General features: G+C 33.1%; 2 protein-coding genes and 1 non-coding gene across 3 annotated transcripts in view; all 3 read left to right on the forward strand.

Annotated features, from left to right (window-relative positions):
- Window positions 1-11,513, forward strand: part of Mav (TGF-beta domain-containing family member maverick) — a 35,494-nt gene extending 23,981 nt beyond the window's left edge. Inside the window, exons 2-3 of the mRNA XM_072899343.1 lie at window positions 364-484; window positions 9,331-11,513. Coding sequence (XP_072755444.1) covers window positions 364-484; window positions 9,331-10,127 — 918 coding nt within the window. The 3' untranslated portion in view covers window positions 10,128-11,513. The remainder of the gene's footprint in view (window positions 1-363; window positions 485-9,330) is intronic.
- A 1,995-nt stretch (window positions 11,514-13,508) lies between these two features.
- Rpl36 (ribosomal protein L36) lies at window positions 13,509-14,657 on the forward strand. Its single transcript, XM_072899080.1, has 4 exons — window positions 13,509-13,646; window positions 13,841-13,967; window positions 14,131-14,265; window positions 14,515-14,657. Exons 2-4 carry the CDS (start codon window positions 13,842-13,844, stop codon window positions 14,596-14,598), a joined length of 345 nt encoding a protein of 114 aa, XP_072755181.1. The 5' UTR covers window positions 13,509-13,646; window position 13,841; the 3' UTR covers window positions 14,599-14,657.
- Window positions 14,658-15,729: 1,072 nt separating this feature from the next.
- Window positions 15,730-15,802, forward strand: Trnav-aac (transfer RNA valine (anticodon AAC)). Its single transcript has one exon. It is a non-coding gene; the product is annotated as a tRNA-Val (tRNA).
- Window positions 15,803-16,115: the final 313 nt, after the last annotated feature.

Here is a 16,115-nt window from a genome sequence, read left to right on the forward strand (position 1 = left end):
TTTTTATTTTATTACTTCGAATATAGTAAAATATAATATTGCTTTTTATTACATTTTAAGAAATTTTATTTAGTCTTCTCATTTCTCACTTATGCTTTGGCAAATAGTTTTTGCCTTAAAATATTATAAAAACGTAAAATGGAAAGACGGAAGGGGGGTTTAAACGAGACAGAATGTATAGATGCATCAAAATGATAAATTTCTATCTAAAAGTTCCAAGAAGAATAAGAACACGATAGTTACCGTATTCACCATACTTATGCGTTATATAATTATCCTGCCGCTATTATACACGCAACGTTATATAAACGATTGAGTCAATGATGAGTTTTTAAAGACGCAATTGTGACGTTTTGTTTTCAGGCTAATGTGAGCCAGGCCGAGTACGAAAGAGCGCACAGAGAGTACCTGAAACAAGTACAGCTGTCACACGACGGACAGGAGTCTAGAAGACGACGGGATCTCCACGTATTTCAAACCGCAGGTAAAGTCACTTTAAATTTTGCAAAAAAATCAATTTGAATATCAGATTCGCCCAGTTTTGCCATAGTAAATAAAAATTACACACGCAGCATTTCTCTCGCAAAATTTATTTGCGATAATTTGTATATTTGCTTCTTTATTTATGCTGCTAAGTCATTGGTCACCGTAATAATTACGTATGAGAAGCTATCTTTAGAGACTATGAGTTTTAAAGATATTTTCAAACGAGGGTATAATTTCTAAACACGCGACTTGATTGTTTTAAGATTTCCTAAATTTAGGTTTACTAAGAAAAAAAAGAAGCTCTAGATCTAGGAAATTGCTGATCGCGATTGATCGAATAATTCCACGTTTTTCCGCTTCTACGAATTAAAATTTGCTCATACGAATAGGCGAGCCGGTTGCGTGCGGACGTGTACGAGTGAAAAAACCTCGCGCGCACGCATATTCGCAGTACAGCGTATCCAACAAAAATAAATGCGGAAAACGGGGTTCTGGGGAGAGACGAGGGGGCTAGAGAGGAGGAGGGGAAAGCGCGATGCAGTTATCCGCCGCCGCGACCTGTCGATACGTCACTCGACACGTTCTCGCACTGGAACGCATTGAAGTCCCGCGCTGCGATTTCGCAGCAACGGCGGCGACGACTTCTCTCCGGTGATCGATCCACGAAGGACGGGCAATAAAAATCGCGCTTCGAGCAAGAAAGAAATACGGCACCTTCTCGGCGAAGCGAAACAAAAAGAGGCACGCGAGATCGGCTCATATTTATATATATTTTCGGAGTCGATGAACCCCGGAATCGTTAGAAACTTTTCGCAACTTCGCGTCTCACGCAGTAAATTTGTCTCATTGCGGCTCATCTAAAGCTAGAGTGTCTATGGAAAGCAGTTTCTTTTGCATCTAGAAAAATCAGGGAATTCTTATAGAGTTTAATTGGGACCTGGGAAATTTTTGAAAAAATTCTTTCTCTCTGATAAATTTGCTCTTATATTGTAAGCAGTCGAGAATCTGTCGATAAGTCAAATTGTGTGCTTAGAATATATTATAAATATATATCTATATTTAAAAAATGTCAACAAAATATTGAATGTACAGAACATATTTTGTATTTTAATGATAAAAAAATGAAAATGTTATAGAAATGAAAAATGTTTATCTTTAAAAAGTTATTCAGTTTTTATTCACACATTTGCAAATTTAGCATTTAAAACTCAAGTGACTCTGTGTTTTTCCTTGATAGAAAAGCATTAGAAAATACATAGAATAAAAAATCTTTAAATATTTTCTTGACTTGAAATTTGAATTTTGAATAAAAATACCTGAAAAGGTTTTTTGCGAGATTTGAGTAAGCATTCTGACAGAGATTTCGTGAAACAAGGAGCGGTGGTCGGCATACTGTGATCATCATCGGTCGATCGATCGATTGATCACATGCGATCCCTCACAGTAGGAGGAAAAAGAAGCTTGCCGGAAGCGAGATCTAAAAGCGTGTTTCTTCAAGGATTCTGGGAAAATATACGCGCGCTATTATTGGCCGTTTACCTAATTTCTCTTGCGGCGCGGCTGATAGTGAAAAGATACTTCGCTGATGTATACTTCATGAAGAGCGAAAGAATGAACGGAATAATTTTTAATAAGTTTTTAATTAAAAAATATAATTTTGTAATATCTCGCTGAAAGATTTCGAATCAGATTCAACATCTTGTAACTGTGATGAAATAGCCGGTGGACAAGGATATTTAGTGCGTTTTAAAAGTTGTCAAACTTGACGAATTGTAATACAATATAATATATTAAATTTTAATTACATTACTTATGAAATATTTATTTTAGATTAATATTGTGTGTAATTATTTTTGATTAATTAAATTATAATTCTTTTTATTTATTATGAAGTAATGAGAAGAGAAGGGTTTTATTTCAAATTATTTCTTTATTAATGCATATAAATTTTAATAATGTTTCTTGATTTGAATGCAAATGCGAATGTCATAAAAAATAGAGAATTAGAGAATTATTGCGCAATCTCAAATTAATAGCACATACAAGGTACACATGCATGGTCTATAATGATTCGCGATCTATCTAAATTTAATTTTCCTGAGTCTTGCACAAAAGATTATCCTTACATCCAACTCGTCTTATAAAGATAGTAAGACTCCACTTCATTTCGTTCAATTGTGTCGAGCAATTAGCCGAGTCAGATTCACAAAATCTGAACAATACGAGAGCACCGTATATAACGATCCGACAAATTAAGACGTGAGTCTCGCTGATGAATCTTGCTCGGGAAGCAAAGCGGCGTTCGCAGGATTTCGCTCAATCACAGACACCCTGAAAATGTAGTGGGTCAGCGAGATAAAAGTCGGCAAGATCTGGACAGACAGACACACAGACAGTCAGACTGGGCTTTATGCCGGGTTAGCTTTAGGCCGCGCATTTATGTACATTGAGTGTACTCGAGTTCGTCCATCGAGTCGAAACCAGTCTGAAGTGGCCACTTGTCTATATACCAGGCTAAAGGTGCGCGAAGCAGAAGAAGACGACCTCTTCTGATGCTTCTCTTTCTCCCTCTCCCCCCTCTCTCTCTTTCTCTCTCTCTTTCTCCATCTTCCTGAAGCGTGCGCGCCAAACCCCGCATCGTGCGCACACGGCTGTTATTATGAAATAGAAATTCCGACCGCGACGGAATGCCGAGCGACGAGTTCCCCAATGCAATAAGAACGAATCGCCGAAGCAGAAACGTACCGCGAGAACAAGAAGTGGTCTGCCTTGCTTTATCCGCGAAACGCAAACGGACGAGACTGGCAACGGGATCATTGCGAGTGTAAACGATACGCGAAGGATCATCAAGTGCTCCACCCGCTCGTCCATTAGATCTCTCCAATCTCCCCGGGATTTATTTCAATTATCCGACCAATATCGAGGTGTACTTTCGCCCAGCACACTCATTAGTCCTGGCCTATTAGCTGCAAGGCGTAAAAGCTGACTGAGTATAAAGAAAGAATTTAAGGAAAGATTATAGGCCTTATATGGTCGAAAAGTCATCTGTAGAAATTTCAATTTAGGAGATCACGTTCTTATTTATTTCTCTTGTTATCGGTAAAATATATTCTATAAATGAATTTCACTTTCGAAATGTTGATGACATTGACGATTTTACGAAGTGCCGATTAAATATGCGAATGCCGCTAGTTATTTTGTCCGAACATTACGAAATGTCAAATCGATCTGGTTAATTTCGGATTTACTGGTTTGAAAATATTGTCGCTTTCTATTTTACAATTCTGTTATTTTTAAATATCGCGTCTCGCTACTAACATGACAATATGATTACAAAACAATACTATTTTAATTTATTACTAGTTTTCATAATATTTAGAATGTTTTAATTTTTTTCAAAAGCACGACAAAAATAAAAGAAATTCCTGTCAATCGCAATAAATCGCCTTATTATAATTAATTAACTAATTGCATACAACATTATATTTATTTCATCCTATTTTTTATTAATCAGAGCTTTTACAGATTTTGCCATAGAAATAAAAATAAAAGAGCTTTCTCATAATTCTTTTGCACACAGGAAACATTCTTCTTTTATGTGCGATACCAGCATTAAAATTGTAATGTTCTCGTCGAGATCTCAATTTCGAACGAATCATCTTTCAATTATGCATTCCAAATTTAGCACGCGTGGTGTGTCCCAAGTTAACCCACTTTAACTCGATCTGTTGATCGTATTCCGGACGCGATTTTCGAGAAATTCCGCGGCTATATAGCAACGGAGGGTCACCTGTGCGTACAGTCACGGCGTGCGCGGCGTTTATTTTCGGATGCGTGCGTCGAGTGATAAAGCCTATAATAAGCACGGCACGCGGACTAGCCGATTGACGGGCGCGCGCGTGGCGTTATATTTGGAGGAATATATTGCGAGTCAACTCTTTCCCTCTCTCTCTCTCTCTCTCTCTCTTGCACGCGCTGTCGAATTCTCATCGAGTGACGAGAGCATTAACACACCAGGCGCACCGCCTCCGTCTTCGGGACACGCAGAAATTGTCTGAATGCCATGGATTCCTGTGCGCTTTATTGACCAGTTATTTTGCGCGCCTATATTACCTGGTCAGCCGCCAAGCGAAACCGTCTTGGGGCGTATTTTTGTCGATTCATTGTCGAGGCCAGCTGATTGAATGAACGGTCGATGCGTCATCCGCGTCGTGCCAGGATGCGCGCGTCCGACACGCGTGGCGGTCCTGTTTTCAGCAGGAGGTATGCCGTTAAAATTGACGTATTCTCGGAAAAATGTGCATGTAATCCTCCGGATATAGAAGTCCATTTTCTGAGGAACCATTTGCGGTATAGATATGCCTTGTGTTCTTCGCGTATTTTATATATTCGCGATTCTTTGATATTTATGATTGATGTTTGCATGCTTAATTTCAACTCCCTCGATCGCGAGGAAAATAAGAAAAAGAAAGAAATTAAAAGAACTTTTTTATTTTCTACAGTAGATTTTCTACAGTAGTTTAGGAATCTCTATAATTTTTATTTCAAAGCACGGTAAAAAATATGGAAGATAGAAAAACGCGTTTTTCATATTCATATTTCTTTTTTTTACTTTATTATAATGAAATATTAATAGTCTCAAAAACTTTTGCGAGATAAAAATCAAAGAATATTTTTAAAAATCACTAATTTAGCTATTGCAATATTTATTTTTTATTTTTTTTCTTAATAGTACTGTCATATAATATAAAAGATTTATTTTATCACATAACAATAAATTTGCTTAAATTTTTACTAATTTTTTAATAATCCTTGATGACACATCATTTTGAAGAAGACTTTATAAAAACGAGTGTGACATCGTATTAACAAATCTTCTTATTTAATCAAACGAATTAGATTGTTGGATGCATCTAATTAGCGAAGATAAATAGTAGACACGATCAAATGACACTTATCCTCTCTCAATCAAAGAGCTCGAGCTATCGTCACATAATATCCATCACACAAACGCGATACTCTAAAAGTATTTCCATCCCTCTCTAAAAGTAGATCTTTCGTTGCTTTGAAAAAACAAATCCGAGCGATTTCATCGAAACGTGCGAGATGCACGTATGTACATTGAATTACTCGACGAACGTGTTCATTAAGAAACATTTCTGAGGAAATATTTTAGGACTGGAACGATCGATTGATCGAGGAAGCGATTAATTTGTCAATTAATATACAACGTAGATTCAATTAATTTCCCATTCACTGAAGGTATTTGATTTTAAGAGAAAAATATATATATATATATATATATAGATTCTTATGCAATTTTACATTTCACATAATGTCCGAAATCAAATCTTGTTCTAATTACACAATGGCGATTCTAAAGAAACTAGAATGCTTTTTACAAAAATGTTAGAGTGATAAGTGACAAATAGTTAAAATATATCTTTTAGTTAATTTTTGATAAATATTTTATTTTGTTATGTACAGAATTTTAATTTGTTATAATTTATTATTACAAAAACATAAAGTTATAGTAAATGATCCTCCTCCATTGTTTCATCGAGAATATAATTAAGAACATATGGTTGTTTTAGTATACTGTAGATATGTATATTAAACATTTATAAGAGCCTATTTTTCATCCGATTACGTGAGGAAATTTGCAGAAATAGATCGTCGATCTATTTGCAGAAATGCTCGATGAACGGAGGATTAAAAAAGTGTTGCCCTCTCTCTTTCTAAAAGTGTAGAGAATTCCGTGGCGCTACGAAAAACAAACGGGAAAAAAGACGAAAAAAAATAGTAACGGACGATTCTACCGAACATGTGAAACGACACGATGGGTTGGCCCGTCGTCGAATAAATTATTCGAGAAACGTGATAATCAAGTCGTGGAGGTGAAGAGGGAAAATATATCGAGCGCCCTAAAAGTCGAGCGATGTCACGAATTTTTTTATACGCGATGCAGAGTCACTTTTTTGCCTCCCTAATTGTGCCACCATAATAACACCATAAATAAGAGCTTTAATCAGTGACGCATTCTGAGTACGTGGCCAACCGTGTGAAAGAGACTGTATTTTCGCTTTCACCACTCAACTTTTCAATATAATAATTTTTAAATACAATTAAAAGCATATTATTATTATATAATTTAACATATAATTATTACGTATTATAATCATACGATTGGATCGATAAAAATTACTATATAATTGAGCTGTACATTAATAAACTATATGTCTACATTATTTTTCAAATAAAACTGTACGTCGAGAAAAATTTTTTCGGCCAAAGTGTCGCCGATCGATTGTTTATTTATGAAATTTCACGGAATGCGGATCCCGATGAAAATAAACACTGTTTTCCACAAATCGTACCACCGATTATTTATGCCGCGATTTATTTAAAGCGTGAAGAAATTGTAGTTAAAGTTACACGGTTCGACGTGTATTCGAGATACACTTTTATGAATCCTTCGTTTTAATTTCTCTTTTTCGTACTTTTTCTCGACTAGAGATAACGTTTAATCACTACAGTTATAAATTTAAATGGGCGACAGATAAACCCCAGATAATCACGCATACTCGTATTATTTCGAACGAATGTGTGGCGTAATCGTGCTATCGCCGTCCTAATTGTAAGTACATTGCACTTCCTTCTTCTCACAATTCACACGAGACTCTTCCGTTTTTTATGACATGACATTTTCCCTTAAATCCTCGTAATTATCGTCCGTAACACCAGCACCAAACACGCGTCGTGACAAACTCGGAAAACGGTATGTATATATGTCGTGGGTAATTAATGACTCCGCGAGTTTTCCTAAGAAGCGCCCCGGTCCTCATAAATAAAATTTAATCAGTGTTTAAAGAAAGAGAGAGAGAGAGAGAGAGAGAGAGAGAGAGAGAGAGAGAGAGAAAGAAGAAGGGCGAGAATTTCAGAGCTAACAACCGGAGAGAAGCGGGTTTTCTCTTTCTTTTTTCTCTCTGGAACATTTATCTCTCCCATTCTAGACTCTAGATTCGATTCTCGCACTCTTCGAACGTGACTTTACAGTCGCCGAAAACAAGTGATTTACAAATTCTTCCTTTGAGTAAATCTCTAATTAGTAATTACGTTCATTCGGAAATATTTACACGAACAATAGTGGCTCGCGATTAATTTTTCCAGTGATATATTTTAAGAAGAAATAAAATATGTTACAAACGGAGACATAGCATTCGGAGTGAATTGATCATTATTTCAAATTCATATTCATAAAAGCCGTCGAATTATTCTTCGATATTCTTGATGAAGTAAAAGTTATATTTATCACAATTATATTCACGATCATAGAAACGAAATAGTCGAGAACAGGCAATAAATCAACGTGGAAATTCGCGACAAATAAATTTACAACTTAAAATATTTTTTTATATATTATACACGAATGTCTCAAAGAGGGTTAAATCTAGGTCGGGTTCGCTCTGCTTCATCTCTAAAATATCTCCGCGTGATCGACAATAGACCATCTTACATGCCGATTTTGTCAGAAGGCTGAATACCATTCCGTGACTCATTGTCAGATCGGAGTCGTGTTTGTTTATGCGCGACGAGTATTCCATCCGGCAAGCGATTTGCGAAAATATTCCTTGCCAATAAACGTAGGCGATAATATTGCGGATCCTAGAGCAGGAATGTTCGCTACAGAACGCGATGCGTGCAACTGCATTCGCAGCAAATACGCGTGAGACAATTGTACACGCGTGCGTGGCCGGGAATCGACGAGAATCAACAGTTCCTGTCTCATTTAAGTAATACTGTTTTAAAGCCCTGGCACTTAACAACGCACAGTTTTCATTTATTACTCCCTCATTAACTGCTTGATAGTCTCGTTCTAATTTAATTCAAAAAAATTGTATGATAATGATCAATAATAATTTATTGTATTGTTATATTTATTACATATATAGAATGTGTATGTAATATTATATATTATTATTATACTATAGTATAATAACATAATATATATTATTATATACAGATTCTGTATACAAGGGATCTTCAAAGAGTTGTTTTATAATAATTCTTATCTTACAATATGAAATTTAATATTATATAAAGGCAGCATAATTCGTGAATTTTTTTTAAAGATCTATGGCTGTTTAAGTGATATGTGTAAAGTTTATTCCATAACTTCCATTTGTTTGGAAAGAAGATCTGGAATAATATTCAGTAAAGCGTTACGTCTTCTCAATTCAAATTGAAATTAATTCTTGGTTTTTTCTTGATCTCTTCTGTATTTTTATATGTAAGGGTCAAGGAAAGATTCGATCCCGTTGTGACGGTAAATAGCAGACAATAGGCAAACTGTTGTTCGTTTGCTAAATTTATACCGTGGATATAATCTACAAATCTCAAGATGTAGAAAGAGCACAAACGTTGACAATCGTGACAAAAAGAAACTGAGTCACGCTTACGAGTAGAACTCTTGCGCAGCCTTCCGTATCATTGTTGCGAGAATTCAATTACAATCTAAATGGATCAAGAGTGTTTTCTTCGTATCAAATTAATAGACAAAGATTAGAATCTATTATTTTTCATGATTCATTTTAAACATTTTTATTATGTTTTTATTGTGTTATTATGCAATAAAAGGTATTACAAAAACCATTTTTTATTGAACTGTGTGTTATTAATATCCTATAGTATTTATACACATGATATATTGCTATTAAAATTCCTTAATAATTATACATAGAAATTCGTTTCGGCTTAAAGAAGTTAATCGCAAAATGATGCGAATAATTTCGTATTTACGTAATATACTCGTGTACATGCATTAATTTACGTTTCTTGTTACAGAGCATCCGGGGAACAGATCAAGCGTCAATTGGAGAGGAGGGAATCACCGTCACTTCCTGTACTTTCCCGTCGCGGTTTCCGATGACACCGAAGACGTCACAGTCGATCACGCGTCTCTGAGATTCCTTCTAGAAGGCGATCATAGACGCCCGCGTGATCTGGAGGTGCTAGTTTATCTTTGCACGCCGATTTCCCGGCGTCTTTTGTCGCGGCACAAAATTTCTCAGACACAGCCGACGGATTCCCGATGGCTAGAATTGGACTTCACCGAAGCGGCTGCCAACTGGCTCGAACGGAACCTCGATAACAACGGTTTCGAGCTAGAGTTTCTTCACGACGGCCGACCGACGCGGCGCGATATCTCTCATACAACCTTGAACGTATTCACCACCTTTGAATCGGGTAGTAGGAGAAAGAGATCTACTCCCGAAGAACTAATGTCGCTGCATAAAGGGCGGCGTAGCAAGTGCAAGGGTGATAATAACAGGAAGTGCTGCCGACACGAATTGATGGTGATGTTCAAGGACTTGGAAGGCTTCGAATTCATTGTATATCCGAAAAGCTTCGACGCCGGATACTGCAAGGGCCGTTGCCCACCCCGCTACAATCCGGCACATCATCATGCGTTATTACAAAGTCTGTTGTGGAAAGAGGACCGGAAGAGGGTACCCAAGCCTTGCTGTGCACCCAGCAAACTCGATCAGCTGATGATCGTCTACTTTGATGAGAACGATTCGACGCAACTAAAGGTGTCTTACTGGCAGAGCATCCAGGTACTGGAGTGCGCCTGCTCATGAGGAAGAGAAATAGAGAAAAAGAGCGAAACAGTCTACTCCACTAGAGTCTATACTCTACCATCGCCGAGGACTCACCAAAGAATTGTCCGAACGGTTCGGTGGTGCCATCACGTGGTTGCATCAAAATATATTAATATTAGTATATATATAAATATATATATATATACTAATATGATTACATTAATAAATACATTAAGTAAAAGCGAAACTATAAATACATTATAATCATCTAACAATAAGTAATTTTAGGATTCTTGCGTATCTCTGCGATATTCTTTCAGATTTCCATTTTTTTTTTTCTTTGTTTAGAGACTCGTACGATGATCCGAGGCATTACCGAACACGTTAGACCCTGTAACTCGTTTAGGGTCTCGCATTGACTGTGATACTAACGATATTTACTCATCATTATATTCCTTATTACGCAACGATCGCGTATTTTATATCATTAGGATAACTATGCTATATTTGAACCTGGTTAAAAAAAGCAAGTCGCTGTAACAAATTCTCATTGCATCTTTGCGTGCACACTCTAATATTGTCGACAGTTATAGCGATGACGACGACGATGACTACGATAATCACGTCAATTCGTCTTTCAACCGGGAGAATGTCCTCTTCCCCTACGAAATGCCATCATTGTATATCTATAACATTGTATCCCTTTTCTATCTATTAATTTATTACAATCACACAAATTTTTGTGCGAAATAATTTGTAGGTCACAAATCGATGTCTATTAACATAAAATGTGACGGAATTAAAATTCTTATACTTTATTCTTCTACCAAACCTATATTTTATATATCAAGGTTTTATTAGTTCCTATATAGTATTACGAATAGAATTTCGAGCATCTTTTAAATCTTCAAATCTTCCACGAATGCAATCTAACGATTGCGAATGTATATGTTACGTAAAATTTCAATATGTTTTGTATGAAATTTCCGAATTAATCGATAACCGCCGTACATAAATTCTATGCATGTTGTAAGCATTTCGAGCTCTCTATCTGTGAAATATTTATTTTAACTAAGGAAATATAACATATCCTATATATTTATCGAACGCGTAATAAAATTGATAACAAATATTGTTATTCACGCGTCAATATCAAATTGTGTAAAATTTGTAATACACTTTATCCGTATGCACTATTGTAAATTATAATCTAATTAACCACCAGCGGCGCCATATTATCGTCATTATTCCTGCCTCTCTTAATCGATTATCAAAATATCTGATGGAAATCTATTTATAGCAAAATCTTAAATATATATAATCTATCAAGTTTCAATAAAATATATTTATTTTTTTCTCTTTTACTTCACGCTGGCATTTAAATAAATTATAATTTTTTTTAATTATGTAAATTTATCATTAATTTAATATTCTTGACGAAAACCATCAAAGGAAGATGTTGCTTTTCACAATTTCCCAAATTTTAATTCAATATCTTATTAAAGTTATGTCTTAACAATATGTATATAAATGTATATGTATATTTATTATTATATACTCTATTTGATTTTATTTTATATGGCTTTTTTTTATATTTATAAAATTAGAATTAGATATCGTACAATTATAAAATCGACACTGAGTCAGCGTTACAATTTTATGAGTAGGATGAAGCATGAAATTTACTATCGGCGCGAAGGGTTATCTCGCCACGATAGCAATAAAATTTCATTAAGCGTAACGTTGCTTACCCCGTTCGAGTTCGAAGGTTACCTTGTGCATTATGCAACCACACGCATTTATGCTATGCCGAATAATCATAAAAATATTATTCTTAAATCAGAAATTTGTTTAACCATCATGAAAACGATCGAGAAGTGGAAAATGAGCGATCTCTTCGGCTTCCTCTTTGAATAAGCATGCCAGCCGAAGTATCTCTTACAAGTTTCATTTATAGATTATAATCATAAATATTATTGATCATAAATTACAAATCGGCCAGTAGCAATATTCAAATGTAAATGCAATATTTCAAGAGACGATATCTTCAATCAATGTCTGAATTAAAAATTATTACATTTATATTTATTTTTGTGTAAATAAAAATATACAATATAAAAGAACTAATATGTGAGATATAAATAATTAATTTGATCAGCTATATCCATTTTGCTGATCTCCTCCCCCCCCTCTCCCCTAATTGTATTAGAGAATAAGTGTTTCAGCATTTTACTGTCAATGAAAACAATCAACTTTATTTTGAAACTCTTTCCAGCTGTCTCCTTTTTCAACACCTTGTATGTATATTCTTCAATTTTATTTTTATTTTTATATGATATGAATAATTATAACATTACGTTTTTTTTTTTTTTTTTTTTTTTTTCATTATTGTATAATAGAATGCATATATCAACAAAATATGCAATAATCAACAAAAATCTTTCATGTAAATCAGAAAATATTTAAAAAGAAAAATTGAGTAAATAAATCTATATGTTTAATAAAAATTAAATAAATCAGTCTGTAAGTTTAATTTTTAAATTTCAAAATTATTCTGACTATAGTTTTTAAAAATATGAGTTAAATTATTATGTTGGATGATTAAGTCTTCAAATATCTTTTTTTAACGCATTGCTATATTTTTGACATCCATTTTATCTTGTAGTGATCTTAACATACTATACTATGAGCATACCTGTGATGCCGATTCCAAATGTGCATTTCTTGTGGGTTCTGAATCATTCTCTCATTCATTTGAAGCATATCTATAAAAAAAAGAAATAAAATAGTGTCTATAATACTGGAATACATACAATTAATAACAGCGTAATAGTAATTAGAATAACGTCATACATACTCTAAATAAATAATTTTTAGATAAATCTTTTTAATTCTGTTGATTATCTCCCAAGACTAACAGTCATTTACAAGTCTCCAATTTTACTTCCATCATATCGAAATCTATGATATAATGCTCATTTCTAATATAAATTCGCGCGTTTGCATCATCTTCGAATTATTTTAAAATAACTCTTTTCCAGAGATAATTCACAACCATGTATAGTATCCAATTTGTTTATTAATTATTATATTATCGATAAGATAGTGTCTCGATGTCAGAGGTTTATTCATAATAAATAAAGGCTTAATGGATTCAAACAATATTTATAAATGTATGAATAAAATCGGAAATGAATGTTACAACACAATATACTCCAGTTTATTCTTTTTTGCGCGCGACTCTTTCTCGCTCTTATTTTTCCAACGTCTGGAATGTGCTCTTTTTAAATTACAGGCTTGCCAACGTGAGATTTATTTTTGTTCCCACTCTCAGCTAATCTAAAGTCCCTAAATAGAGTCCCTAGAAATAGGGACTCTAGGCTGATCTGTTGTGGGCATCATTTATAGACGGAATTAGCAATCTAGTATTATAAATATTCTATGGTCTACTTCTCACTTATTGTCACGTGACTGATTTTAGTTCGCTGTTCGCTGCGCGCAACTTAACCTCTTTTCCAAGAGAGAGTTCGCGCACTCTGGTCACGGTTTATCGTGAGGGTTTGTAAAATATATATCGAATCCTTAAATATTTCTATAATCCGTATAAAATCGAATAAATGCAAATGATATACTTATTCTAACAGCTAAGCTAGATTTTTTATTTATGATATTAAAATGCAATTAATATGTGTTTAAATTTAGTGATATTAAACAGTAAGATAACCTACAAAAGGACTTTTATGTTTGTACAGGATGGCTCCAAGATATGAATTGGCCGTAGGCCTCAACAAGGGTCACAAAACGACGAAGATTCGTGTGGCGAAAAGCAAATCCGAGAAAGAGAAAACTGTCTCTATTCGGCCAGCCAGATTAAAAGGGGTTAGTATAAAAACGTAAAATTAATATAAATATACTGTACTACACTTTTTCTCATTGTTATTACATGTTGAATTCTTTCAAGCAATAAGTATTTTATAATTTGTTAGATAATATTCTCAATATTCTTTTATGTACTAATTTATCCTAAATTTTTTCACTTTAGAAACAAACCAAACACAGCAAATTTGTGAGAGATTTGATCCGTGAGGTCACAGGACATGCTCCTTATGAAAAACGTGCTATGGAGTTGCTGAAAGTGTCAAAGGATAAGCGTGCTTTGAAATTTTTGAAGAGAAGGGTAAGTGTATATAATTTTTCATTTTTTAGATAAGTAATGTTAAGAACTTGCAGAATTTCTTCCTTTTCATACAATTATCTTATAATCTGAATTGTTTTATTAAGTGATATATAATATTGATAGTAGGATAAAAAGTACATAAAAATCTTTATAAAATCTTTATTGAGATTTTTAGAAAATGTTTTTATATAAAGAAAGAATTTCTAAGAAACATATATTTATTTATAAATATGACTTTTAATGTTTTAGCTGGGAACTCACATTCGTGCTAAGAGGAAGCGAGAAGAGCTTGGAAATATCCTAGTACAGATGAGGAAAGCAGCTCATCATTAAGTTTTCTTAAATATGTAAAACATATTATTTAAATAAAATCAATTTCAAATAAAAAGAAAGGATATTAATTCAGAAAAAATCAACCAACAATAAATATACTGCTTTTATTATTTTCAAACAAAATAAATCATTTGATTTAAACATTTGATGGCAATTATTTATCTTTTATTTGTACAATCCATCCTTTTATTTCGATATAAATGTTCTATTTTATTCATTTAATAAATTATTAAAAATTATATGAATAATTTTTAAAAATCTTCAAACAAATAGTATATAAGATACAGAGAGGAGGTATGAATATACAAAAGTGTATGAGGTAAAAAAATAAAAATGTATATATATTTAAGATAAGAAATCATAAAGTAGTAAATTATAAACGAATTATAACTGAAACAAAAATTGATATAAACGCTAACAGGGAGCAATAGTCTAATTTTAGATATATATTTTTAAAAGTCTGACAAATTATAATAACAATATGAAGGACTTATCTTGTAAATAAGCATATCTATATACATATATTCACATATACATATATATAAATACATACATACTTATATATAAAAGTATTGTCCCGAGTTTTCATACTTTAATTCAGTTTGAATATCATTTTATGCAAATTTTTGCGATAAACTTATTTTTAAACTTTATATCATATAAATGTATGCTTTAAAAAACTAAAGAAATCTTAATTCATTTAGAATCAATAATTGATAATCCATAATATGTATCAGTTTTATTATATTATATATATATATATATAACGAAAGTTTCGTTTAAAAACTCATGCTGACATGACGTGTCTCCTTGTTTGTGTTCATCTCAAAATTAATAACCATTGTTTTTAACTAAGTGACATATTTAATTATTCCATCATTAAGTTCTATCTTTAAACATGTCCCATTGGATTCTTTCTTCTCTTTCTTAATTTACGTTTACACTTGAAAAGGACCACAACCATATGGTTTATTTACACGAAACGTCGTGTAAATAAATTGAATAATTTTGGCTAGTCAGGTCGTTTTTAATTAACCCGTTGTTTATAAATTATTACTAATTATTTTTTTTAATTTAATAAATTATATTAGTATAAGACATAATCCGAAACTAGAGAGCTAAATCAAACAAGTTTCCGTGGTGTAGTGGTTATCACATCCGCCTAACACGCGGAAGGTCCCCGGTTCGATCCCGGGCGGAAACATTTTTGTTTTTGCAAGCGAAAACTTATTTATGTATATTTTTAAATAACGTTTATTTAAAATATTTAAAATATTATTTTTAATCTATTTCTGAAAATTTTTCAAAAAAAATGTTTATACTTATTTTTTATTGTCATAAATATTCTATTAATATATTTTTTTCAAATTTTATTAGTAAGAATTTTATTAATATACATATATAACAAATTTAAATACAATATATATATGTATATATATATATTTTTTTTTTAAATTCATATTTGATAGCAGAGATTGATAAAATACACTGAAAATTTTCTTTATATTTCATGGTTT

This window comes from Anoplolepis gracilipes, chromosome 9, assembly GCF_047496725.1.
Source record: "Anoplolepis gracilipes chromosome 9, ASM4749672v1, whole genome shotgun sequence".
Lineage (NCBI taxonomy): Eukaryota > Metazoa > Arthropoda > Insecta > Hymenoptera > Formicidae > Anoplolepis > Anoplolepis gracilipes.

Bases quoted from the DNA above. Each gene is read 5' to 3' on its own strand.
- Rpl36 (XM_072899080.1), top strand. From the start codon at position 13,842: ATGGCTCCAAGATATGAATTGGCCGTAGGCCTCAACAAGGGTCACAAA. The intron at 13,968-14,130 runs GTTAGTATAAAA...TTTTCACTTTAG, and splicing joins GGCCAGCCAGATTAAAAGGG to AAACAAACCAAACACAGCAA. The intron at 14,266-14,514 runs GTAAGTGTATAT...TTAATGTTTTAG, and splicing joins TGAAATTTTTGAAGAGAAGG to CTGGGAACTCACATTCGTGC.